Source organism: Heterocephalus glaber, unplaced genomic scaffold, assembly GCF_053883595.1.
Source record: "Heterocephalus glaber isolate CG9 unplaced genomic scaffold, H.glaber_assembly_v1.0 deba00001760, whole genome shotgun sequence".
Classification (NCBI taxonomy): Eukaryota; Metazoa; Chordata; class Mammalia; order Rodentia; family Bathyergidae; genus Heterocephalus; species Heterocephalus glaber.
Window position 1 is genome coordinate 3,048,979 of NW_028258457.1, and position 25,353 is coordinate 3,074,331.

At 56.5% G+C, this 25,353-nt stretch overlaps 1 protein-coding gene across 3 annotated transcripts; it reads right to left on the reverse strand.

Moving 5' to 3' along the window:
• Nucleotides 1–1,584: 1,584 nt before the first annotated feature.
• Nucleotides 1,585–24,416, reverse strand: Mier2 (MIER family member 2). Of its 3 annotated transcripts, none has more exons than XM_021244938.2 (14): nucleotides 24,312–24,416; nucleotides 18,098–18,188; nucleotides 16,809–16,951; nucleotides 14,304–14,429; nucleotides 13,670–13,793; nucleotides 13,085–13,176; nucleotides 12,751–12,820; nucleotides 6,717–6,868; nucleotides 6,360–6,441; nucleotides 6,187–6,281; nucleotides 4,686–4,789; nucleotides 4,429–4,517; nucleotides 2,919–3,333; nucleotides 1,585–2,631 (listed from the first exon to the last, which is right to left on the reverse strand). In XM_021244938.2, the coding sequence occupies exons 1-14, from the start codon at nucleotides 24,318–24,320 to the stop codon at nucleotides 2,610–2,612; spliced, it is 1,614 nt and encodes a 537-aa protein (XP_021100597.2). In that variant the 5' UTR covers nucleotides 24,321–24,416; the 3' UTR covers nucleotides 1,585–2,609. The 3 variants fall into 3 exon arrangements, with proteins under 3 accessions (XP_021100597.2, XP_004866089.2, XP_087057556.1); XM_004866032.3 differs by having other exon boundaries at nucleotides 4,665–4,789; XM_087201430.1 differs by lacking the exons at nucleotides 18,098–18,188; nucleotides 24,312–24,416 and having other exon boundaries at nucleotides 4,665–4,789; nucleotides 14,304–14,424; nucleotides 16,809–16,942.
• Between the last annotated feature and the right edge of the window lie 937 nt (nucleotides 24,417–25,353).

Here is a 25,353-nt window from a genome sequence, read left to right on the forward strand (position 1 = left end):
TAAAATACATAATATATGAATTAAAGACTCCCCGGTTGGCCAGGGAATAGCCTGGATTGGAGCAGAGGTCTAGTACCTTCCAAGATAGCTCCACAGAAATGATCCAGGCTCCTGCAGAGGAAAGAATGCAGCCCAGGGCTCGGGTCGAGCACGTGGAGACCAGCTGACAGGGTGACCTCCAGACCTGAGGGAGGGGCTGACCCGCAGGGCCCAGGACCTGAGTGGAGCAAGAACCAGGCTCATCGTAGTGCAGACAGACAGAAAACCACGTCAGCGTTCAGCCAGAAGATGCCAGGCAGAGGGAAATAAATAAAAGAATGACAAAATCCCCCAGAAAAAATTGGCAAGCCTCAGGGATAGGGATAAAGGGATGAGGGTGTAAAAAGAAACACAAACCAGGAGCATGTGGCACTTTTTTTTTTTTTTTGGTTAATACTGGGGATTAACCCAGGTCTTCTGCACTGAGCTACACCCTCAGCTTTTTAAAAATTTTGCGACCAGCACTTGCTGAGCTGCCCAGGCCGGGCTTGCACTTAGTGCTCCCACCAGCCCTCAGAGCTTGTGGCTGCCTCTCGATGAACACATTCACGTCTGTCGGCCAGCAGGTGCCTGGGTGTTCACCCAAATGAGTTGAAGACTCAAGTCCAACAAGAAGCCTTCCCGTGCTCGTTTACAGCTAACTGGCAAAAACATGGACACAAGCAAGACGTCCTCCAGCCGGGGCAAGATAAACCAGACCCATCCACGCCCCGGAATATATGAGCCGCAGAGAAGTGAGCCATGGACCTCAGGAGCCATGGAGGAGCCAAGAGTGGAATGCACGCGGCCTCGACGCGTTCAGAAGCAGCGGCCTCACCAGGTGCACCCTGCGCAACTGTCCGAAGCCGAGGTGCAGACAACAGTCAGGAGAGCAGCCAGGTGAGACCCAGGCGAGCTGCAGAACTTCTCTGGAGCTGGCGAAGGCTTAAGACACCCAGTGTCCTCAGAGACCAGGGGTTCAGGGCTCAGTCCCGTGCAGCGGTGTCCAGAGGCAGCCGCTGAGTTCACAACTGAGCAGCCATGAGGAGGTGGGTCGCTGGGGTGGCTGGGAACACAGGGCGCCTCAGAAAGCCATGTGCTGCCCGGCCCCTCCTCCCAGCTCTGCGTCCCTCGAGGCCTCCTGGTTGTCACATGTGAGTGGCTTTGCTCTACCTCAGCCCAGCCCAGAGCAACGGAACTGGGTGACCAGGGATGGGAACCGTGAGCCAAGGTGAGCCTTTCCTCCAGAGGCTTTTCCCAGGCATTTGGTCAGCGTGTGAAAAGCAGAGCCACACAGCACAGGATCAGGAGCACCAAGGACCTGCTGGGACCGAGTCTGGCTCCACCAGACCTGGTGACCCGCCCCCAGGGAGACCCGCTCCGGTCTGCCAGCCTGCCCGTCTGCCAGCCTCCAGGACCAGGGCCTCTGCCTGAAGTGCCGATGCTGTGGACACAGCGGCCCGGCCTCCACAGGCATCAGCTCCACATCCAGTGCTGTCCCTCATGCTGTGTCCTGCTGTGAGGTCGCCCTGTGCACCCTGCCCCACCTCACCCACAAGAGGCGCCTGGGATTCAAATCGTATTTAATAAATAAAACAGCGCAGAGGCGAAGGCAGTTTCACTTCACAGTGTGGTCTTTGGGGCGCGGGACAGTCGAGTCCAGTGCAGATGGCTTCAGCCAGCACCGTGCTGCCCACTCCAGGCGGCCAGCTGCCTGCCGAGGACCCCACTCCGCCTTGTAAACACCAACACAAACAAGCAGGAGGTGGCTGAGAGGACAAGGACCCCACCGCCTTGCTGGGCCGCCTCCAACAGAACAAAGACTGCAGGCCAGGGGTCGTGCTGGCATCCAGCCCCTCTGCTGCTCCCTGCCTAGACGCCAAGGGGAAGGGGCGGCAAAGGGGTGTGAGTCACCTGTCTCCTCAAACCCCCCAGGGCTTGCTGAGGGCCCCACCCCAACCTCAAGGCTCAGGAATGGGGAATGGAGATGGAGAGGCGGGAGGCAGGTGGGGGCATAAAGTGCGGCTTTTCCTGAAGTGGAGACTGGGAGGGAGGCTGGGGACTGGTGGGGGCCGGACAGCGAGGTATATGGCTCTGTGCCCAGACCCGGCACTGAGCTGCAGCTGCCCACTGAGCCCAGGGCTGGGCAGCTCCAAGGCCCTACAGGCGTGGAGGGACAGAGCCGACAGGGGCCAAGGCGCCTGGGCAGAGGCTGCTGGTGCGTGTCTTGTCCGTGTGCCCTGTGGGGCAGTGATGTCTGCCCCCACCTCCGCTGGCTGGAACGGGCCAAATGGCCAGCTCTGCCCTGTGTCCTGAAGGACAGGCCCTCTCTGCATCCACTGCCCAGTGGGTCCCTTGATGCAACGGCAGCCTGGAGCAGAGTGGAAGTGCCAGGCACTGAGGCCCCCTGGGCCCAGTCTGTGAGGAGGGGCGAGGGCTGCCAGCCCGGCCACCTCACCTAGTCCTGATGTCTCCCGAAGCAGAGAAGGCATCACCAAGGCCCACATGGCGGGGGTCAGGAAGACTGACGGGTAGGCCCGGCTCGGTGACAAGTCCAGTCCAGGCTGCCCACGCCCGCCTGCAGCCAGGGGTCAACAGGTCATCACGTTGCAGCTGCCAGAGAGAGGAGGGTGGGTCAGGGCCTCCCCGACCCACAGCTGAGCCGCCTGTTCCTGTCGGAGACCCTTCAGGCAGAGGGTGCAGGGTACTGGGGCAGGGTGAGGACCTGGCACCTGCACCCTCTGCACCTTCTTGGGTTTGAGCCACACAAATGTACCACCTAGTGCAAAAGTGAGTCAGATTCATGGCAGTGATGTCAGGGCTGCCACACTCAGGCCCTGGCAGGTGAGGTTCGGCCTGGGGTGCCAGGCATCTTGTAGGGCATGGGGGGTGGTACTCACTGTGACAGGGGCTCCGAGTGTAGCCCGGGAGCTGGGCATGCTGGGTGGCCAGCCAGGAAAGGGTTCACGTCTCCAATGCCAATGAGTCCAAACTCAGCAACCGACAAGGCCACCTGTGCAGGGGCCACAGGCTCCTCGGGGTCCTCATTGAGACCCACATGGCTAGAGAGGAGGGGTAGCTCCTCCGGCAGGGCGAAGTCCACAGCCAGTCTCGGGCTGGCACCTGGCTCTGGAGTGGCTGTGTCCGAGGGGTACACGGCCAGGTCGTGTACTGGTGGCCTCTGGGGCAGAGGCACAGCAGGGGGCTCATCCAGCTTCTGGAAAGGACAGGGCCCCGGCTCCGAGGATGGGAGGCCATCGGAGTCCACTCCAGGCTCACCGTGACCACCAGACACACAGTCCACACTCAGCGGCTCTGCAGGGGAGAACATAGTTGGGTGCTGGCTGCACTCAGGGAGCAGACCCCAGAGCCCACACGCCAGCCCTCCCAGACCCCACATGCACTTCTGGCCGCCACTGTGCAGGCTCCTGACTGGCCTTCTCAGAAAGATGTGCCACGCAAACACCTGAAACACACACAAGCACAGAGATCCAGCCACACAGCAGTCACGGACCCAGGTAGACACTTTTAATGGTCCTGGCATTTAAAGCTCAAAGACCAACTGAGTGGGTCAAAACCACAATTCCAAATGGGACCGGATACAACCACTGAAAAAGCTGACAAAAAGGCCGGAGGCACTGTGAGGACCCAGTAAGCATGCAGCTGTGTGAACTGTTCCCCTGAGCAGCACAGAGGCACATCATACACAATTTTGAGTTTCTGTTGTTAGTGGTGTTTTATTTTTTTTTTTGGTATCGGGGATCGAACTTGGGACCTTGGACTTGTGAGGCAGGCAGTGGAACCCTGAGCTAAATCCCCAGCCCCAGTTAGTGGTGTTTTTGAGACAGGGTCTTGCTATGCAATTCAGGCTGGCCTTGAATTCACAGTGATCCTCCTGCCTCAGCCTCTCAAGTGCTGGGATGACAGGCGTGTACCATCATGCCCAGCTCAATGCACAAGGGGAACTGGCAGGTATGCTCACCCTCTGGGCAAACCATGCTAGATTCTGGAAATGAGGCATCTCAAGGAAGCAGAGGGCCCTGCTTGTGCTCCTTCAAGGGAACGCCATCAAAAGTTCAGAGGATGTGGGCTAGTATGCCCAGGCCCTGGCTTCTATCCACAGTGTCACAAAACAAAACACCAGAACATTGGGAGAATCCATCGGTGGCCTTGCCCGGCTCCTTGGTGGCCTCCATAGCCTGGTGGTCAAGGCTGAGCACCCCACAATGAGACCAAGCCAGAGAGGCCTGTCGGATGGGACCCAGATAACAGGTGGAATCCGGCCCCCAGCAACACAACTCATGGGGTTGGTCAATGCAGCCCAAGACTGTGGGAGGCCCAGGGCTCAAGGTGGTGCCTGACCCAGGGCAGCTCCAGGGAGGAGCACACGGCTGCCCTGTTGCAGCTTACCTGTGCACGCACCCACCAGGGGCCCCTGCTCGGCACGGGAGCGGGCGGGGCCATCGGGGTCACTGCCATCCAGGTCTTGGTCCACATCCCTATGGAAAGAGGAGCTGTGAGGGGCCACGAAGCAGGGTGCATGATGTCCTGACCCCGAGGTGTCGCCTAGGTGCCCCGCCACACCCAGCCCAGCCTCGGGCAGGTGGCCCAGCCAAGGTTACTGCTGACAGCAGTGCTGCACGCACGTGGTTCCAGACGGGACGTACTTCCTCCGGCCCAGCCGTGTCTGCTGGGCAAAGTAGTCATAGCGCTCCGACTTCTTCCACAGGTAGTAATATTCCACACACTCGCCCACTGACCGTGTGCGCACCTGCAGGACGGCAGGCACCCTTTTGGCCCTGCTGCCCGGCCTCAGCACTACCTCTCCCACCTCCATCTGGGCTCACGGGCTACCGCCAATGGCCCCATGGCCCCCCACTGGAGCGCCCACCTCCTGGCCTGGGACCCTGCTGTCCCTGAATGGCATTAACACCACAAACCAACACTCAGAGGCCCCAGCCCGGGGTCACCTCCCACATCCCTGATCCAGGATCCCAGAAAGGGTCAGCGTCCACCTCCTCGACCTGCTCCTATGGACCTGAACACAGGACAATCACCAAGGATGGAGCTCCCAGAGAGAACACCATGTGAGGTAAGGGACAGTGGACAGAGTGTCACTCGTGTCCTGAGAAAGAACTGCCTGAGCATACACCTGGGTCCTATGAAACCCACACCATAGGTCACACTTAGGACATGGGAGAAGAGCGCGCCAGGGGGTGCTGAGACAGGAGGCAGTGCAGCGGTGGCAGCCCCTGGCATGATGCACACCTGGCCATTGAAGGCACCCAGGACGCCCCTGGGAAGTATCACCACAGCGCCAGGGCTGCACCACAGGAGGTACTCTGGGTGCACACACCCCACTGACAGTGGAAGGCGCCGACGCCCGGCCTCTGAGAACCATCTCCCACCCGGCAGGACACAGGTCTGAACGCACCCCAGAGGGGTCTCTGGGGAGGGCTGGGCAGTCAGTGCTTTGCCTGCATCTACACATCATGCTGACCAACAAGTGCATGGCCACGAGCCCCTAGCAGGAGAACACCTGCCATGGGCTCCGGAAGCCTCAGGTGCTGAAGTCTGAGGATGGAAGAGGGTCAAGCACTGCCTCCGACCCAGTCCTGGGCACATGGTCACCGCAGCAACATCCCCATCCAGGACCTCCTGCCTCTCAACTGCAGAGGAAGACGTCAAGGCCCCTACATCTGTGTGTCCCCAAGTCACAAGGCCAGAGCAAAGGACCAGACAACTAAAATGGGGGCCTCAGGGGTGGAAGCGCTGGTGGCTGGAAGGTGGAGATCTACCAAGAGCCTGGCTTGGGGGTCACCTCAGAAGCCACGGGGCCACTGTGCTGCTGTAAGGTGTGCACAGACTCCCAGAGGACTCACCTCCGTGAAGACCGGGCAGAAGGACCAGTGCCCCTGGATGAAAGAACCAGGAGACCGCGTTCCCACAGCTTTGGGCTAAGTGTGGGGACCCAGCCAATAGATGGGCTCCCCCCTGAGGATGCAGTGACAACAGGACGGTGCCCTGACCAAACGTGGAACACGTCAGGCACAGCTGCCAGAAGTCAACTTGAGTGGGACCTGGTTCTCTGAGGTGGGAAAAGAACCTGGCCAAGATGGTAGAGGAAACTGGAGCGAGACATGGATGGGCACACAGCGGGGGCCTCACCTTGTTGGCCTGGATCAGGTGGAAGTTCTTTCCGTGTACCCGGAAGCCATGCTCGAAGTTCCTGCACTCCTCCTCGCTCCAGGCACAGAGCCCATCTGCAGCAGAGCAGGTGGTCAGTGGGGCACTGCGGGGTGGGGCGGTCAGTGGGGAGGGCGCCTGGGGCCGCAGCTCACCTCGGATCACCTTCACATTGAACCTCAGCCTCCGCAGGGCCTCCTCCACGTTGAAGTTACACTTCACCAGCTCGTACAGCGCCTGGGGGGAGGCACTGCTCACCCTCCCATGCACAGGGGCCGGGTGGGGCATCCACACCCCCCCCAAGTAATACAGGAGGGTGTCTACACCCCCACTCCAAGACGCTGGGGGCATCTCCACCACCACCCTGAGAGAGACACGGAGGTATCTACACCTCCCAGAGTGACATGGGCGGGTATGAACACCACCATGTCTTTGTAGGGGCTTTAACTGCATTCACACCCACACTGGCTCCCATGGCCAGCATCCCTCCCCCGCCCTGGCACAGGCCCCACCTGCTCGCTGTCCTTCACAGCCTCCCCCTCTGGGAGCTGGGAGCCGGCCACCTCTTGCCACCGGCGCTTGGCAGCCCTGTACAGGAACTCCTCCACCTCCCGCTCAGGGAGGGCACCGGGGTCCCACAGCAGCTGGTCCTCGTTCTCATAGACTGCAGGAGAGGGTGAGGTCAGGCCTGGCATGGGGTGGGCACAGCCAGCCCCTCAGGCTCCTGCTCCAGGCCCACCAGCACCAGTTACATGCGGCTCAACGTACAGATCAGGACCACGGCCAGCGTGGGGCACAAGGGTGGCCAGGAGGACATCAGACTCAGGGTGGCAGGACAACAAAGCCAGGGAAGCAGGAGCCACCCGCAGGAGAGGCCAGTGTGGCCAGCTTTGGGGAGGGGCCATAAGAGGGCTTCCAGCAGGCAGCTGGCCCGCTAAGGAAGAGACACAGAAGTCCCTAGGTGCAGGGAGGAAGAGCTCAGGGCTACGCCTCTCCACAATCCAGGACAGTTGTGAGACTAAACACTAAACCAAGAACTAAAAACACACCCGACCAAAGCAGAACAGCAAGAAAGGCTCAGGAAAACTGTTCTCCGCTACAGTACAGGGCCAGCGCTTCCAAACCCCAGGGGGAGGCCTCTCCACTGCCAAGACCCCCACACAACACCACAGACACCACAGCCACCCCCTGCCGCCACCAGGCCACACTGCAGCCTGCCTGGACGAAGGGGTCCCAAGGGAGAGCAGGGCAAAGAGGGGAAAAGAGAGCACTGTGCATGGCTGGTGAGAACCAGCGAGGAAACACGGGAAAAGGTGAGAGGGAGCAGAAGACCACAGGCACTACGGTGTCCACAGATGACAACAGCGTCACATGCCAGGGACAGAGGCAGGACAGTGTGGATGAAAAACACAGGGTTTAACAAAAAACCGAAGGCTGTATGGATTAACAGCCACCAATCAGCTGAAGTCACCACCCCAGGATGGCTTCAGAATGGCCTGCACCAGCATGAGACAAGATCAGCAAAAGAAGCCAATACCACAACACACCAGAAACGGATAGAGAAAGAACCTAGTTTAGGAACTGTGTCAGACACCCAGCCACCCAGACAAGGTGACCAGGTCACAGAAGGAGCGGACCTAAAATCTGAAGAGGTGATGGCCAAGAATTCCCCAAAACCGATGAATGATGCAAGGCACGGTGGCACACAACTATAATCCCAGTACTCAGGAAAGCTGAGGCAGGATCTCAACTTCAAGGCCACCATGAGCAACTTGGTGAGATCCTGTTACAAAATGAAACAAAAAAAGGCTGGGAACGTAACTCACAGGTAGAGCAATTGCTCAGTATGTGTGAGCCCTGGGTTCCATTCTCACAGTGAGTAAAAAAAAAAAGTCCCCCACCCACAGACCCAAGAAACTCAAGCAGTGACAGCGAACCTTTTAGAGCTTTCAATAACAAACAGCCCTTGGCAGCACCTGGGCCACAGGTTTGCCATCACTGACCTCAGCATATACGTAAGGAAATAAAAGACACGTGAGCAGGTACATCATCGTCAAAAAGCTACCAGAAACAGCAAAGGAAAAGCGTCTCAGGAAGTAAAAGGGGGTCAAGGACTACAAAGGAAGCAGGATGCACACAGGATGAACAGGCAACAGCGGGGGTGGAACCTCGAATGGGAACAGAGGGCTGCTCGCCTAGAGCAGGAAACTGTTCTCAAGACAGGGAAAGCGAAGACGGTCCAGACCACAGGCTGTAAGAGGCCTGCCAGCAGACTGGCGGAAGGAGGGGACCCCACTGGGCCCGGCAGCCCCGGGTCAGGGTCCCCTCACTTGCTGCACACAAATGCTCCTGGGAGGGCAGGGCAGGGCAGGGCAGCACGCTGAGTTGGGAAGCGGAGGTGCACGTGTGGACAAACCACGTCCACACGGGAGCCGCCAGAATAAGAATTCGAAGAGTCCTAAAAGACTGAAACGGGGACAAGTCAGGGTAAACTGATGTGCTTATTCAAAAAGAAGACAATGGCTGAGTGTAACACCAGGTGCCTGCGCCCCGGCTCCTCGGGAGGCCAGCTGGATGATCACTTGAGTCCACAAATTTGACACTAGCCTGGGCAACACAGCATCAGGCCCCTCTCAGAACACAGAAGACCAAACAAATTTCAAGAGACAAGAAAAAATAAAAGAACAAGAAGCAAATAGCAAGATGGTAGACCGAAACCCAATATTTTCCAAATGAAAAAACTGGTTTTGTGAGTAATCAAAAAATGCAAATGGACGAAGTACACTACAAAGACTACTACACTGAATAAAAAGCAAGGTGAGATACGTATCCTTTATAGAGAGTGTGTCGCGTTTGCAGTGCTGCTTCCATGCGGGCATCAGAGGGACAAGGACACTGCAAACATAGCAGGACACACATGGTCTAAGATCAGCACCTCCACACACAGAGAAAGAGGAAACATAAGCCCACAGCATAGGAGGCAAGCAAGGGTCTCTCCCAGGAACTAACGGGGCAAGTTTCCCAGAAACAAGAGGCAGGAAGATAGATGTAGTGAACAGCAAGTAATTGCGCTGATCCGAGAGCAAACCTCTACCCAACAGCTGCCCAAATTCCCAGGGTTTGGGACTTTATTTTTTGAGACAGTCTCACTATGTAGCCCATGCTGGCTTCAAACTCACAGTGATGCCCTCACCTCAGCCTCCTGAGTGCTGGGATTATAGCCGTGTACAACCATGTCTGGCTCCCAGTGTTGAGGACTTAAACAGAAAAACTCACAGTCAAAAAAGAAATCACAAGGGGAACTAGAAAATGACAAATGAAATGGAAATAAAGTAGAAGAAAATAAAGATGAAAGTAAAAAACCAGTTACATAGAAATCAAGCCACAGGGAAAACTCAAGAAGCCCAAAAAGTTGGTTCTATGTAAATAAACTACAACACGAATGATCAAGGCAAGCCAGGCATGGTGACTGATCCCTGTAATCCCAGCACTTGGGAGGTGGAGGCAGGAGAAGTACCAAGAGTTTGAGGCCAGCCTGAACTACAAAGCAACAGCCTGTCTCAAAAAAAAAAAAAAACCAATAAAAAACCCCAAGAAACCAAAGAATGACCAAGACCAACAAAAAAGGAGAAAATGCAAATTGCCACATGAGGAGCCACTGCAGATCCCAAGGACATGAGGAAGACACAAGAGGAGTGGACCCAACAGCTAGATGCTACCAATGTGGGCCCTCCCTCAAAATACAACTGTCAAGACAGAAACTCTGGACAGACATCCCTAACCAACCTACCAACTACGCCTGTCATTTAAACACTCCACAAAAATAAGACAAAGCTGGGGGCATGGTGGTCCACTCCTGGAATCCCAGCACTCAGGAGGCTAAGGCAGGACAATCACAAGTTCGAGGCCAGCCTGAGCTATAAAGCTCAAGGCCAGCCTGAAGTACATAGAAGACCCTGTCTCCAAAAAACTAAAACTAAAACTAAAACTAAATGTTTAAATGCCTAAACCCTAGGCCAGACAGCTTCACTTGCAAACACATGCCATAGAGTGGTGTAATCCTGTACCAAACCTTTACAGGGACAAACAAACTGCAGGCAGGGTCTCCAAGAACAGGCACACACCAACCATCAACATGAGCAAATCAGACTCTCCTGCAAGTGAGGAAGCTCCAAGAACTCCCTTGCAGGCACTGAATTAGTGACTGCTCTGTTGCTGCCCCGAAGGGACAGACAGGGTTCGGGCTCCCAAGTACACACCGCCAACTCAGTCACACTGAAGCCACGGTCTGCAGCCCGAAACTCACGTGTGCAGGGAGATCTAACGCACAGAGCTTCCCTGTACTTCAGGATGCTGGGCAGTGCCTCAGCACGCACTTGGGGGCATTTAAGGTGCAGAACTGCCAACCAAGAGCACACGGATGTTTCATCCCATGAAGAGGCATGGAGCATGTGCCAAGCAAGGGAGGGCTTTGCCGCCACACCTCGGGGGCAGCCTCTCAAGCTACCTGGGGTCAGATAACAAGGTGATAGTGCCTCCTGCCTGGACAGTGGTGTCCCCCCTCCACAAGACGGGGAGCACAGCCAGTTGGCCACAGTGATGTCACACACAGACACAGAAAGAAAACAGCCAAAGCAAGGCAGCAGACGATGTGTGACAAATTTCAGTCCCCCAGTCCAAAACAGGAGCGCCAGCAACAGGACATGGGGCTTTTTCAACTAACAAAGATGACAGAACTCCTACAGGCGACGTCACACTTCACGTTCCCTGAGCCTGGCACAGGGCAAGGGCGTCCTCTGTTCCTTGCGCACCTTGTATTTTCAAGGGCTGAAAAAAGAAAGCTAAAGAGATCCTTAAGAAAGAAGCCAGGCTGCCCTTGGCAAAGGACATGACTGGGTACATAGGAAAATGCAAAAGAATTTTCATATCGGAATCAGTTATTTATCACAATTACTACAAAATTAAAGTAATAAGACGCATTTCTGTTAGCAAGAACCAAGCAGAAAACAAAGTATTTAAAATACCCTTCAGCATTACACAAATAAGAGGCCTAATGAGATACAGGAAGCACCCTGAAGACCACACTGATAACACGGGACCGGGACCGGGGATTTAGCTCGGTGGTTCCGCTGCCTGCCTTGCAAGCACAAGGACCCGAGTTTGATCCCCGGTACCAAAAAAAAAAAAAGGGACCTTCAGAAGCACCACCGCCTCTGGGCCAGGAAGGATTTTCCCACAATGCCACCGGGCATCGAGGGCTGGGCCTCACCTCTGGGCAGCCACCCATCCAGGGGATGGAGGAGGAAGCCCGGGCTGCAGAGGACACAGGGTCCTATCACACTAGCAAACCCTTAGAGATAGACCGACATATCCTCTGTCACAGGTGACAAAGGGCGAGCCCCGAACTGGAGAAACAGCAGTGCAGTGCACACAGCCAGCCAGGACAGCATCCAAGCTGGACTCGGGGCAGCCCTGTGCAGGGCGCCACAAGAGGGCATCCGAGTGACCCACAGACATTACCTACTGAGGACGAGACACTAAAGCCTCAAGGAGAGGGCTCGGACCCACGAGAGAGATGATGTCCATGCTGATGAGGTCGTGGGGACAGGTCTGTCCCATGAGCACTGTGGGAACTGGGCAGAGCCTGCCCACCATAGGGCACCAACTCTCCCCAGGCACTGGCACACACACCCACACTCAACTGGGGGCCTCCTGACACTGAGCACAGACAGGCACATGAGGAACACGCTGTCGCAGCATGCAGGACACATCGCAACGGACAGACAGGCTCAGAGGCGGACCTGCCCCTCGAGCAGCAGGCCCTGGCTGTCCCCTGCACGGGCAAGAAGAGCCCAGAGCATGAGGTCCACAGACAGGCTCAGGCCACACTACAGGCACAGCGGTGGTGGCACAGTGCCCTTCTCACAGGGAGTCCCTGGGCCCCCTCTGGCCTGAGGTCAGAGGTCTTCCTGAGGTCTTCCTGTGCCACGACTGAGTCCACACACCCCATCTGGCCACACCGAAGTCTGAGGCCCTGGGAGGGTGTCCACCTCCCTCAGCCCACAGCACCAGGTATCTGTCCCCTCCCTCCCCCAGCCCCGCTGCCGAGTCACAGGGGAAACACTTCCTGAGCCAGGAGCAGCCCAGGCCTGCAGGGCTCCGTGGAAAAAAGGCAGGAGACAGGCAGCAGCCAAGCAACCCCGCATCTCACACAAGAGGGACAGGGACAGGCACACAGCACATCCAGGAACAGTAAATGCCCTGCAGAGGAACAGAGTGGGACACAGGGACCAGGGACCAAAGGCAAAGTCTCTGCCTGGACGTCTACCTATGGGCTGAGCAAGGAGAGTCCAGGCCCTTGGAGAAAAAGCCATAGGCAGGGAGCAGGGCAGGAGGGGGCGGTTGGAAAGGATCCTGCACAGGGCCAGGTGGTGGATGTGCATGTGCCCGAGTGACAGAGTGCTATGGGACAGGACCGCAGATCGCAAGTGAACCTCCAAGGACCCAACCGGCAAGCTCTGCCTCCCGCTGCTCCCGGCCACGTACTCTTCTCACCGTGCCAGCTCAGGTGCAGGCTGCTCAGGTCGGCTTGGAACTGAGGCCCCACCATGATCTCCTGCAGAGGCAAGGCCGGGGTCAGGGTGTGTGGACGTTCTGGCCAGTGGGGGCACACCCATCACACCCACCCGCCGACACCCAGTTCTGCAGGCTTCCGGCGGGAGGCAGAGGCCTGAGTATGGGTGGAGAAACCCAGCATGCTGGACAGGATGGGCCACAGCACTGGACGAGAGGAGACCCCAGCCGCGCCATCCCTCCCTCGGAGAAGGGGCTCTGGGGTGCCAGCTGAGCTTCCAGGGCTTGGGATGGCCAGCCCACGCACCTTCTTACACTTGTTGGCAGGAAGAGAGTCTTCCTCGGTGTCAGAGGAGGCCAGGGAGCCCGGGTCTTTGTCCTCGCCAACCAGGAAACAGGCTTTGGGGAGAGAGAGGTGTAAGGCGCTTGCATCTGCTGCAAGAGCCCTGCCCTCTCCCTGCTGCAGCCCACGGCCCCTCTAGTGACAGCCCCTATATTGTGACCAGCTCCTCAGGCACAGGCACAGGCCCAAGGCCACCCATGAGGAAGGGGCCCCTCCACCTCCTCTCCAGCCAGGACATGGGTGGCTGGGGCTGGAAGGTCTGGGGGCGCTGGCCCTGGCCCTGCTCCAGGAACCACTGCACTCCCTCCATGTGCAGACCAAGCCCACCCTCAAGTCTCGGCCCCGGGCCAGCACAGAGGAAAGCTCAGCCAGGGCCCCAAACCCCACCTGCGTTTGCTCACACCAGCCTGAGGCCCCTGAGTGGGTGTCAAGAAGAGGGGGTGAAGCGCCAGGGATTTAGATCAGTGGTGCAGCCGCCTGCCTCAAAAGCACAAGGTCCAAGTTCGATCCCCGGTACCAATAAACAAAAAAAAAGGACGGGGCACCTACATCTATTCTGGCCAGGGAAAAGGTCAGAAGCCTCATGGGAGGTGACGGATGGGGTGAGGTCATCGGCGGAGGATTGTGTCTCTTCCTCTTCCTCCCCAGAGAGCAAATCCTTCGCTATTTGTTCCTTGTGATGAAAAAGCAAAGAAAATGCTGCAGTTCACTTTGTTTTACCCATCTCAAAATGACACCAAGGGAAATGATGGTAGAGCCACCATGCCAGCTGCCCTCCCCAGCAGCCCCCAGAGGCTCCCTGGGCTGTCACTCCCTCTTCAGACAAGAAACAGCTGCAGGGACAGAGCAGCACAGCACGGGACAGGTAGCAGTGGCCACCCACCCACAGGGCACCTAGCTCCCTCCACTGCATACCTGGGGATAAGTCCTCACCAAGACAACACTGAGCCTCCTGGGCCTGCCTCTCCTTCCCTGCCGTGCTGCCCAGGACAGCCTCCAGGTCTGCCCCTCCAGCTACCCACACCAGGACATCGACCAGCCCAACCCACGGCCACTCTCACCCTGGCTCCCCCTTGCTGACCTCACCTGAGGCTCCAGTGCCTCTCTTGTTGCTGAGCCCACCCTCCACCCAGAGGTGACCAGGGCCTTTGCTGAGGCAGCTGCAGGACAGACAGGGGCTCACCTTGTCCAGGGTCATGTCTGGGAGGGCAGGGGCCGTGTCACCACCTTCGCTTCCGCGCTCCGAGGTGGGGCCTGACGTCTCATAGCCATACAGCGCGAGCAGCTCATCCAGGGGCATGTCACTGCTCTGGGCAGGAGGACACGGGGCCTTGTCAGGAGGGGATCATCCTCCTGAGCCTCAGCGGCCACCACAAGCAGGAGCGCATGTCAGCCCCACACCCGTCCCCCACAGGGCAGTGTCCCCCGGCCGGCCTCAGGCCAGCCTCCATCCAGAGCTCTCTGCAGCGCAGGATGGGGACAGTGGGGAATCGGAGCCCAGAGGCCACCAGCCAGGAGCAAGACACACCTGGGCTCAGACCTCCGCAGGCACAGTGTGCTGCGCATGGCTGACTCTAAGAACAAAAGGACAACGGCCTGCCACCTGGCACTCAACCACAGCAACTCAGGACCTCAACACACAGAAGATGGAGAGACAGAACTGAAAAAGGCTTTGGTAAAATCCAACACCCACATCTGATTTAAAAGAAAAATCTCAGAACCCTAAGTAAACAGAAGGGTACTTTGCCGTGATAACAGCCACAAAGGCAACCCCACAGGGCCCGCAGACCGGAGCACCACAGGAAGCAGCAGTGGCAGGCTCAGGCCACGCAACACCACAAGAAGCAGGGAGGGACCTGGGCCCCTGGGGAGCAGGGGACACACGGCTGCTCTCCTCACAGGTCACTCTCTGCCTCCGGAGGCTGCTGCGCCTGGCCTGCTGTACTCCATCCTCACCCGTGTGGGTCGCCATCAGCTCCTAACTTCCTGGAGGTCCCCCCAGGAGGTCAGTACCTATCTCCCCACACGCTAACTCCTGCCCTGACTCATCCCAGGACTCATCTCAGGTCCACAGGGAAACCATTCAGTGCGCTGATCCAGTCCCAGTGGCGCGTCTGCTGTGAGGATGGAAAGTGGCCAAGACCCCGGGGTCCCTGGGCCACCCCTGCAGCAGTACCATGACACTCCCTGCACCCTCTCCTGCCATGACCCTTGCGCCACTGCTGCAGCCTCAGCAGGGCAAGAAGCTGGCACAGCCACAGCATGGCACACAAGTCGTCACCGTGGTACCCCTTCCAGATACAGACAGGCTGGACAAAACTGGTGACTTTGGGAAACCTCACTGGAGCAGAGGTTTTATTTTGCTGTGTGGGAAACGAGAGGCACGCACACCACCTGCTGGACACAGGTGAGATAGCCACTCAAAGGGCACAGGTGTGGGGAGGACAGGGAAGCCATCTACCTACCAGTGTCCTCTCCAAAGTGTGCTACAGACACCGGCCACCCCACAGGGCTGCAGGGACACTGCCTCCAACATGAACCAGGGAAAACTCACTGCACTTGCTACCATATTGAGACTTGTACTCTCATGCCACATGTTGTAACTTTTAAAAACCTGGGTCTAATCACCTGAACTTGCTACAGTAAATCCTCAGTACTCAGCAAACTTTGGATGAGACTGGTGGGACATTAACTGTAAAGGAACACTAGACAGCCTGACTGTGATGATAAGGCCTGCACAGAAGGAAAGAAAGTATAAGGGCCGGGGATTTAGCTCAGTGGTTTCGCCGCCTGCTGCGCAAGCGCGAGGACCTGAGTTCAATCCCCAGTACCAAAAAAAAAAAAAAAAGAAAGGAAAGAAAGTATAGGAGGACATGGGGGCACGAGGGCGGGGCCCTGATCCAACAGGATTAGTGTCCTCCTAAGAAGCCAGGAGCCTCCCGGGAAACCCATGCTGCTGGCTGCACCTGGGACTTTACAGCCCTGAACTATGAAAAAATGACGGGTCTCTTGTTGAAGCCACCCGGTCTCAGGAGTCACTTTATGGCAGCTCTGGCAAATCGGACACTCATGAATGAGGTTTCAGCTTTACATTGGAAGACCTGCGTGTTGGGGACTAAGGCACTGCAGCGATGCCTGTGCAGAGCTGACAGATCCCTCGTGGCTAGAGCTGAGCCAACTTCACCAGAACCAAGGACAGAAAGTTCCTGGGCACGGCCTGACACCACCGCTCTGCAGAATACCAACTGTTGGCTTCTGGCAGAGTGGAGGCCACACACAACCCCGGGAAGGCACCAGGTCTGCAGGGCTGATAACACCTCCAGCAGAAGGGCGGACGCACCGCACCCAGAGATGTGGGGAAATGCACATCCCCTCCCCTCCCTCTCTTCTCCTGTTTTGGGACATGGAGTACTTTTTTCATCTTCAAATTAACATGTATTTGGTTTGTTCCTCTTTGTTTCTGCAGTGCTAGGAATGGAACCCAGGGCTTCGCACATGCTAGGCAAGCACTCATCACTGAGCTGCACCCTGGCCCTACTGTCCGTATCACAATGAATTAGTAAATGCTATTCCTTAAATGCCTCAGTTTGACTTGCGAAACAGAAGAAGGCAACAGCTCCTGGAAGACTCTCAGCTCTCTGCATACAGGTCTTAGCCTGACAGCAGAGCCCAGACCTGTCCCACGCACCTGGGAGATGAAGTCCTTGGCAAGCTCCTCCGAGGGTTTGTCCGGGCCTCTCGAGCCCGCTGCGCACTCCTCCCGGAGACTGTAGTTCTGCGACAGGATCTCGGCGAGGCTGAACTGCTGGTTGGCAGAGCCCATGGACACCACTGTGGAGGAGAGCCCGGCCCAGGTGAGGTGAGCTGCCGCCTCGCCTGTGCCTGGCCACCAAGCAGAGGCAGACGTCTAGGGGAGGGGAGGCAATGGCAGCCCTGCAGTCCTCAGGGACAAAGCCCATGGCACACACAAAGCGGTCCATTGGCAAGGCCGGCTTCCCACATGGGGAACCGAGAGAACCCATGGCAACGGGGATGCTGAGGAGCAGGGGCAAGACACACGCACTGTCGCAGGGATGTGGGTCAGGTGCTTCTTTCCGGGGGACACTTGGTCTTCCTCATGCACAGAACCTTCAAGGGTTGTGCGGACAGGAAGCAAGAGTCAGGCAAGGGGGCAGGAGTGGAGACTCAGGTGCCAGGCCGGGCCTGTTTCCCCAGCTCTGGGCAAGCGCAGCAAGGTACTCATGGCCAAAATACAGGCCACGCTATGCAGGTCGTTGCAGGGACGAGACAGGCAGGCCACAACACAGCAGCGCGAAGAAGCCTGTGATAGGCACAGCCCACAGGAAGGGGGCCGCCAGCAGAGTGAGAGTGCTCACAGCTGACTCCCCACAGCTGATCTTCAGTAAGTCAAACACAGCACAAGCATCAAAATGGGGAAAGAGCCAGGGTTCCACCAGCCCCCGGCTGGGGCTGGGGGCCAGGCAGGGACCTGGGGCAGGGCGGCCTCAAGGCCAGCACACTGGTCAGGCAGGCGCAGCTCGAGATGCAGTCCTCCCGTGGGGTGGGGCGGGGCAGGGCAGGGTGGAGACCTGGCAGCCCAAAGAGATAGCCCGCACCTGCCTGCAGCAGAGCCTTCTCAGAAACTACCTCCAGCACCAAGTATTCCTCATGACCCCACGGGAGGGGCTGCGTACTTGATCCTCATCAGGCAAGCAGCCAGCTCAGGGGAGCCGCAGTGATGTGGGGTGCCTCCTGCCCGGCCCGTGCCCCTCAGCCTACCTGAGATAAGAACTCTAGTCCTCACTGGGACAAGAACAGGCACGGTCCTGAGCAGTCTGCCTGAGGAGGTGGGAGCAGGGCCACCCTGGACTATGGGAGCCAAGGCACCTCTGCTCAGCCGGGCCATGGGAAGGGTCTGCCTTCTCAAGTGCAAAGGCCATGGTGGCCCTGGGTGGGAGAACAGGGTGAGGAAGGTACCTGCCGTCGTCTGCAAGCCGGGCTCCCGGGGGCACAGGCTGTGAGTGAGGCAGGAGGCCACTCGAGGACTCTGCCTCTCCAGCGAGGAGGCCTGCGGAGGAAGAAGCAGGGTTAGCTTGGCAGCCTGGGCCATGCTGGGCCACCCAGAGTGGTGCCCAGGAGTGAGCATGGGTCAGAGCCCGGCTCCCGGGTGACCCTGAGGACAGCTAACTCCGTCCCCAAGGGCCAGGTCGGTGTACGGAATCTGCTGGGTCAGGAAGAGCTAAACCTGGCTCTTTTTGCTAGCGACGTTATCCTGTACCTATGTACACAGTAAAATCCTAACGAAGAACTACTCAAACTGATAAATGAGTTTACCAAGGCTGCAGAATAGTTCAAGATCAACATAGGGAAATCCATTTTACCTTCTATCTTGGGTAATCCACAAAAATTAAGAGAAGAATTCCATTCACAGTGGTAGAGTCAAGAGATCAGTAAAACGTATACTCCTTAAAACAAAGTGGTGTGGAGAAAAACTGAAGACCTACACAAATGAAAAGACACCTCATGCTTATGGCTGAGAAAACAACACTAAGAGAGCGGGCCCTCACTCGGTGACCCAGTCAGGGCCCCCTCAATCAGAACCCCAGGACTGCAGAAATCGGCAGGCGGATTTCAAAACGCACTGGGAAACTCAAGAGACCCAGAGTACCCAAAACAATGCTGAAATAGGACATTCCCAATTTCAAAACTTACCACAAAGCTACAATGATCAAAGCAGCGTGGTGCTGGCATAAGGACAGGCATGCCAACCAGTGGAACAGAACTGAGAGCCCACAAGTCAACCATCGCATCCATGCCAACTGAACTTTAGGGACAGTGCCAACAGAGCACAATGCAGAACAGACAGGCTTTCAGCAAATGGTGCCCAGACAACCGGATATCCACACGCAGAGAACAGAATTGGACCTCATTGTGTACCATATACAGGAATTAACTCTCAACAGATGAAAGACTTTGACAAAAAAAAAAAAAAAGCTAAAACGATAAAACTCTTATGAAAAAACTTAAGGAATAAGTATTTGTGACCCTGGATTTGGCAGTGATTTCTTAAATGAGACACAAAAAATAAAAGCAACATAAGAAAAAAATAGACAAACTAGATGATATTAAAATGGAAAGCTTTTGTGCTTTAAAGGACACTATGGAAAAAGTGAAGAGAAAACTCCGAATGGGAGAAAATATCTGTAAATCACGTATCTGCTAAGGGACTTATATAATACAAAGAACTCTTACGACTCAATAATAAAAAGATAAAAAACCCAATTTAAAGTTGGGCATACATCTCTCCAAAGAAGACACACAAATGCCCAATAAGCACATGAAGCCATGCTTCAACACTGCACCACGGAAAAACAGCACATTCCACACTTGTACACCACTTCTCAATCACACAGCAGCTATGATCCGAAATACAGACAATAACAAGTGTCGACAAGAAAACGTGGACAACTGGAGCCCTCACGGTGCTGGTGGGAACATGCTGCTGCTGGGCCACAGTCGGCAATCCCTCCAGAAGTTAAGTACCGTGTCCCTACACGGCCCAGAATTCCTCGCCAAGAGAAATGAAAACATTGGTCTACGCCAAAACCTGCCCATGGATGATCGTAGCAGGATTATTTACAACAGTAAAACGTGGAAATAACTGTAATGCCCGTCAGCTGATGTACAGCAAAGCAAAAACATCACACTCCACCAGGAAAAGGAAGGAAGCTCTGCTATGCTTGGAGGTAAAAGGACCTCAAAGATACCGAGCTCAGGGAGAGAAGCCAGACAGCAAAAGCCATTCATTTCACGTGAAATGCCCTGACCAGGCAGAGCCACAGAGAAAAAGCAGTTTCATGGCTGGCAGGGGCTTATTTTGAGATGATGAAAATATCCAAAAACTGATTGTGAGAGCAGTTATACAACCTTGAAAACACTAAAACCCACCGGACTGCACACACTCCAAATGGGTGCACTGCATGATAAAGGAATTATACCTAAATAAAGCTGCCGACTCCCAAAAAAGTAGATTAGAATATCTAACAAAAACTAAGGTTAAACTTGACACAGTACACAGGCCTGTCATCTCAGCACTCTGGTAGGTTGAGGCAGGAGGCTCATAACTTACAGCCCAGCCTGTATCTTAGTAACTTAGTAAAACTCTGTCAAAACAACAAAATGTAAAATGGGCTACAATGTAGCTCAGTTTGAAGCCCCTGGGTTCAATCTCCAGTACCACAAAAATAAGTAAGATATTGGGCAGGGAATTTAGCTCAGTGGCACCGGGCCTGCCTCGAAAGCCCAAGGTCCTGAGTTCGCACCCTGGAACTGCAAAAAAAAATCCCCAGACCCCTCCCCAAATTTTTTTAAATAAGTAAGATACTGGGTCGTCAAGAAAATCTTACAGGGCCAGGGATTTAGCTCAGTGGTTCCGCCACCTGCCTCACAAGTGCAAGGTCCCGAGTTCTCACAAGTGATAATTGTTCACATTGTGAACCCACAGAGAGCACCCCAGTGTTCTCCAGAGCCATCCCCAGTCCCCTCCAGGACCTCAGGGTGGTGGGCAGAGGGACTCCTGGGAAACCACTTCCCCAGGGAGGGGCTCTCTATTCCTACAACCAAGAGCCTGGACTGGGGGGTGCGGGATGGGAGAGGTGGGTGTGTCACCAAATGAGGCCACACTCTGGAGGACAAGTTAACACCACCCACAGGATCACGGTCCAGAAAGAATGAGTGCCATGATGTGGGGTCCCCTCAGGGTCTGAGGTCATGGTCCAGTCTGAGCCACCATCTAATGAGATTTGGGACCCAGAGGGGTAGAGAGCTAGGCCATCGGCCAAGGGGGATGGAGCCTGTTCCCCAGGGACCCCAGCCTCAGAGTCCCAGTTTCTCTCCAGGTGACTCCTGCCCAGGTATGAGCCACCCCTAAACATTTGGTCCCCTGGTCTGACTTCACTCTACCACATCAAACATCTCCATTAGTACGGAAAGCCAACAGAGGCAAAGCTGGGAGAACACAGAGCACAGAACAGCCCTTCTCCCAAGGGCAGCATCCAAGTTCTGCTCCCACCTTGCAAAGCTGAACTCAAAATCGCATGGCAGATTCCATTCTCCAAGGTAGCCGCATCCACACCTCCCACCCCATGCTCTTCCTCTGGCGTGATGACTGGAGGTCCTCTCCACAGAACCTGGCCAGGCCAGGACCATGGGAGAAGGGATCAAGACTGGCTCCCAAGGCTGGGTGCAGACTGCCAATCAGTTTCCACCTGGCATCTGTTGGGATAGCCACTCCTGAAACATGGCTGCCATGTTGTGAGGAAGCCCAAGCTGCATAGACCACATGCAGGTGTCCCAGCCACAGCCAGAAACAAGGGAGGAAGCCACCATGCACACTCCAGACCACTCATAGGAAGGACCTTCAGTAAGAACTGCCTGGCCCAGCCCATTAACCCTGAGGACCACAGAAGACAGAAATAAAGCAGCTGCTGTTGTGTGCAGAAGCTCAGGGCTGGTGATCCAAAATGAAGGACAGGGAATGGGAATGACCCATCCCCTCCAGTCCTCTCACCTCCTCCCCAACCACATCCAGCCCAGGAGGGCAGCTAGACACCCCAGGCCCAACCTTCCTCCTCCATGAGCATCTACTATGGGCCACCTGAGAAACAGGTTCTGCTGGTCTCCACCCACAGAGTCACCAGTCCAGCTAGGACAGACAGCACATGGGTGGATGTACACACAGCTGAGAGGAGAAATCAGACACAGAAACGAAGGAGATGGGATGGGGCTGTGCAACTGGGGCCAGGGGTGGAGAGAGGTGAAGAGCTTGTGGGCAGAGCCCACTAGAAAACAGAAGGAGCCGGAGGCTGGAGGGTCACTGGGGATCATGCCACGGGGCAGGGGTCGGGGAAAGAGATATGTGTCATCCTAAGAACAGGGACAAGCCACGTGGGCTTTGCATAAGAGTGAAAGATGGTGTACTTAGATTTTTAAAGATTAACCTAGTGTGTATGAGAGGGTGGTGATGCACTTCTATCTTCCACTGTGGCACTGATTACCTTGAGAGAAAAATACTACAGTCAAGATGCTAATATAGACCAAGCACCATCGGGTTAAACAGTCATTTCCAGGAGTTAAAAACAGCTAAATATCAGCAGTTTCATAGGCCCACCCTCTAGCTGCAAGCCACTGTGCCAAGAATAGGACAGCCCTCTTGGCTCCAGGATGCCAAGCACCACTGACCACTGCAGAGATGAGAAAACTGAGGCTGAATCCTTCTGCCACAGAGCCTCCAAGGTAGGAAAGGCCTTGGGGACAAAGACTGCCAAGGCTCAACATACTTGTCAGTCCTTGATGATCAGTGTCCCTCTCAGACTCTTAAATCCCCATGAGACAGGCCCCCCCAAGGCAAAGCATGGAGTCAGGTACTGAGGGCCTCCTGAGAAAATCAAACCAAATGCACTCAACAGTTGGGCACGGTGGTGCATGCCAGTAAGCCCAGCATTTGGGAGGTGAAGGCAGGAGGACTGCTATGAGTTCAAGGTCAGCCTGAACTAGAGCAAGACCCTGTCTTAAAAAAAAAAAGCACTCAACAGGCTCCAAGCAAAACAGCAACAGACTACATGGCTGCTGTGAGAGCTCTGTGAGCTCCACAGGGCAAGACAGAAGCAACAGCCCAAACCCTGTAGCTCTCGGGAAGGCTTGCTGGAGTCTGACCTGAACAGCCCAAGACACAATCACCTGCTAGGCCAGGGTGCTGCCTAAAGGCCCCCCAGCTCCCAGAAGGGAAGCCAGCCATGACTGAGCCAGGATACCCATCCCATCACCATGGCCCAAAGGGACACCAGACCTGGCTTCTGCCTGCAAACCCTGAGGCGAACAAGCATCCCCATGAGGACTCAGTTTCCCTAAATGTTCTCTGAGGAAGGAGAATTAGGTCTCTAAGAATGCTCTGGACTCAGCCACCCAGCAGAAGGCAGGAAATGGTGGGTGAGGTCTCGCACCCCAACGCCTACACCCTCTGGCACAACACAGAGCCTATTGCAGCCCAGCCCAGAGAAGGCCCCTGATAGGAGAGAATGGCCAGCCAGTTCTGTCTCCATATCATCCATCCATGCTGAGCCAAAACATAAACTATTCAGTGCAGCCCCTGGTCAGACCAGACTTCCAATTCCAGCTTCCAGGAAGCTGCTGTATCTCTCGGTGTGGTTGCCTTCTCCTCTCTGGGCCTCTGAGGCGCCTGAGTTCAGGGTCAGTTCTAGGGTCTGCAGGCCTGTTTTAATTTCCTCGGGACCAGAGCCCAACACAGGGCCAGCACGTAACAGCCAAACACAAAAAGTAACATTTATCCAGCCTGAGCAGCCACTGTGCCTCACACATCACCTCTCTCCTTCCTCACCAGGATCGGTAGAGCACAGGTCTGCCCTCCCTTGGCCGCCATTCTCAAACCAAGAGAGTTCCCAAAGCGAAAGTTTCCCTTACTGGTAGGACCCGACTTGGAGCTCTGTGTTGTCACCCTCTATGCTAGGCAGTGCTGGGTTTGATCAAACATCGAAGTCCCAAATCCCAGATTCCTCAAGTTGGAAAAATTCTGCTTTCCAAATCACAGCAGTCACCAAAGATTTCCGATAAGTAACTCCATGCCCCGGACAGCGGGTCTACACCAGCCCTGAGGTCAGCCCAGCCGATCACTCATTTGCAGGGCCTATCCCCAGTAGGGGTTCAAATCCCACCCGTGGAGCTCGAAATCCATCCAGGACTTCACAGGCCCCAGCACTCTGCAAAGTTGTCGAGCGCGTCGGGAAGGGGGAAGAGGCCTCTGGCCCGCCGCCCCTGCCCTTCCCCACCCCCCCACGCCCCCAGCCCGCTGCCCCCCCCCGTCACTAGTTCCCCCATCCGTGCCCTCTCCCCTCTCTTCCCAGCCCCGCCCGCCACTAGCCCCTCTGAGCCCCGCGCCCGCGCATGCGCACTGCAGCCCGCGATGTGGCAGCCGCGGGGTGGGGGGGGGGCCGGGCCGGGGGCGGCAGCCGAAGAAGCCCTTAGCCCCTCAGGCTCCGGGAGGGCGGGGAGCCCTTCGCGCTGCCCCAGAGGCTCAGTGCGGGGGTCTTCGGTCTCAGACCCCAGCGAAGCTGACCCCAGCGGCGGCCACGCGTACACAGGGCGGGGGGCCGGCTCCCCCGGCTCACTCACTCACCTCCGCCATGGCCGTGTATGCGCGGGAGGCTGTGGCCGCGCCGGGATCCCCGGATGCGGAGCCGCGCGCTCATTGGCTGCGGCACTGGAGGGCAGGGCAGGGGCGGGAGCGGGGGCGGGGCGGGGCACGTAGTAGGTGCGCGGGGTGGAGAGGGATTATCTGCCCGTAGCCAGTCGGCGGCATTAGCCGAATCTGGGATCCGCCGGGCCTGACCCTGGTAGTGGATGGAGGACGTGGTTCGTACGCCTACTAGTCCTGATAGCGACACCTGCTCGGTTACCCGTGTACCCTTCCCGATGCCAACGGGCGGGGAACAGTCCTGATGCCGTCCTGGACGCTCAGAGTGCAGGGCAGAAGGCTGGGGTCCCCACCGTGGGAATTTAGTGGAGCCGAGAGGTGCGCAGGGGGCCAGCCAGAGCCTCAGGACAATCGTGCCTCCCGGGCCCAGGAAGACGGTGGAGACTCAGGGGCGCCCCCTTCTGGACATGCACAGCCTCCAGCCCTATCCCCCAGCTCTGCCGACATGGGGGGCGGGGGGAGCCTGCTCTTGTGGCCAGGATACCGCGGAAAAACTATTTCTCTCCTTGCTCCCATGAACTAAACAAACGCCTGTGCAGCCTTCGACTGGGCAACCAGACGCCCCAAGAGGCTGCGGACACAGCGACAGGTCCAGAGCGCGAGGAAGGCTTGAGTCAGCCTGGCACGACCAGAGGAGGCTCCTGGAGGGACTTGGGGTTGGGGGGCGAGTCACCAAGGAGAGGGATGGGGTGATGAGGAGAAGGTACCTTCAAGGTCGGAGAGTCTCTCCTGTGGACTGGTGACTTGCAGTGCAAAGTGAGTCAACCTAACTGGGCAGGTGACACACCGGAACCTGGCGGTGTGGTACGTAGCACCCCGGTCTGGCAGAACCCTGGACGAAACTTTGGCGGTCTGAAGTCTTCCAGCCAGGTCAGCAAATGCAACGCGTGACCTCAGGCCGGACTCAGTGGAGGAGGGAAAGTGACACAGGGCTGGTATTGAGTTCATGACAGAATCAGAGTTA

Coding starts and splice junctions, on each gene's coding strand:
- Mier2 (XM_004866032.3), bottom strand. Junction 12,821..13,084: donor CTGCCAACAAGTGTAAGAAG/GTGCGTGGGCTG, acceptor TTGCCTCTGCAG/GAGATCATGGTGGGGCCTCA. Junction 3,334..4,428: donor CCTGGTGGGTGCGTGCACAG/GTAAGCTGCAAC, acceptor TCTCCCCTGCAG/AGCCGCTGAGTGTGGACTGT.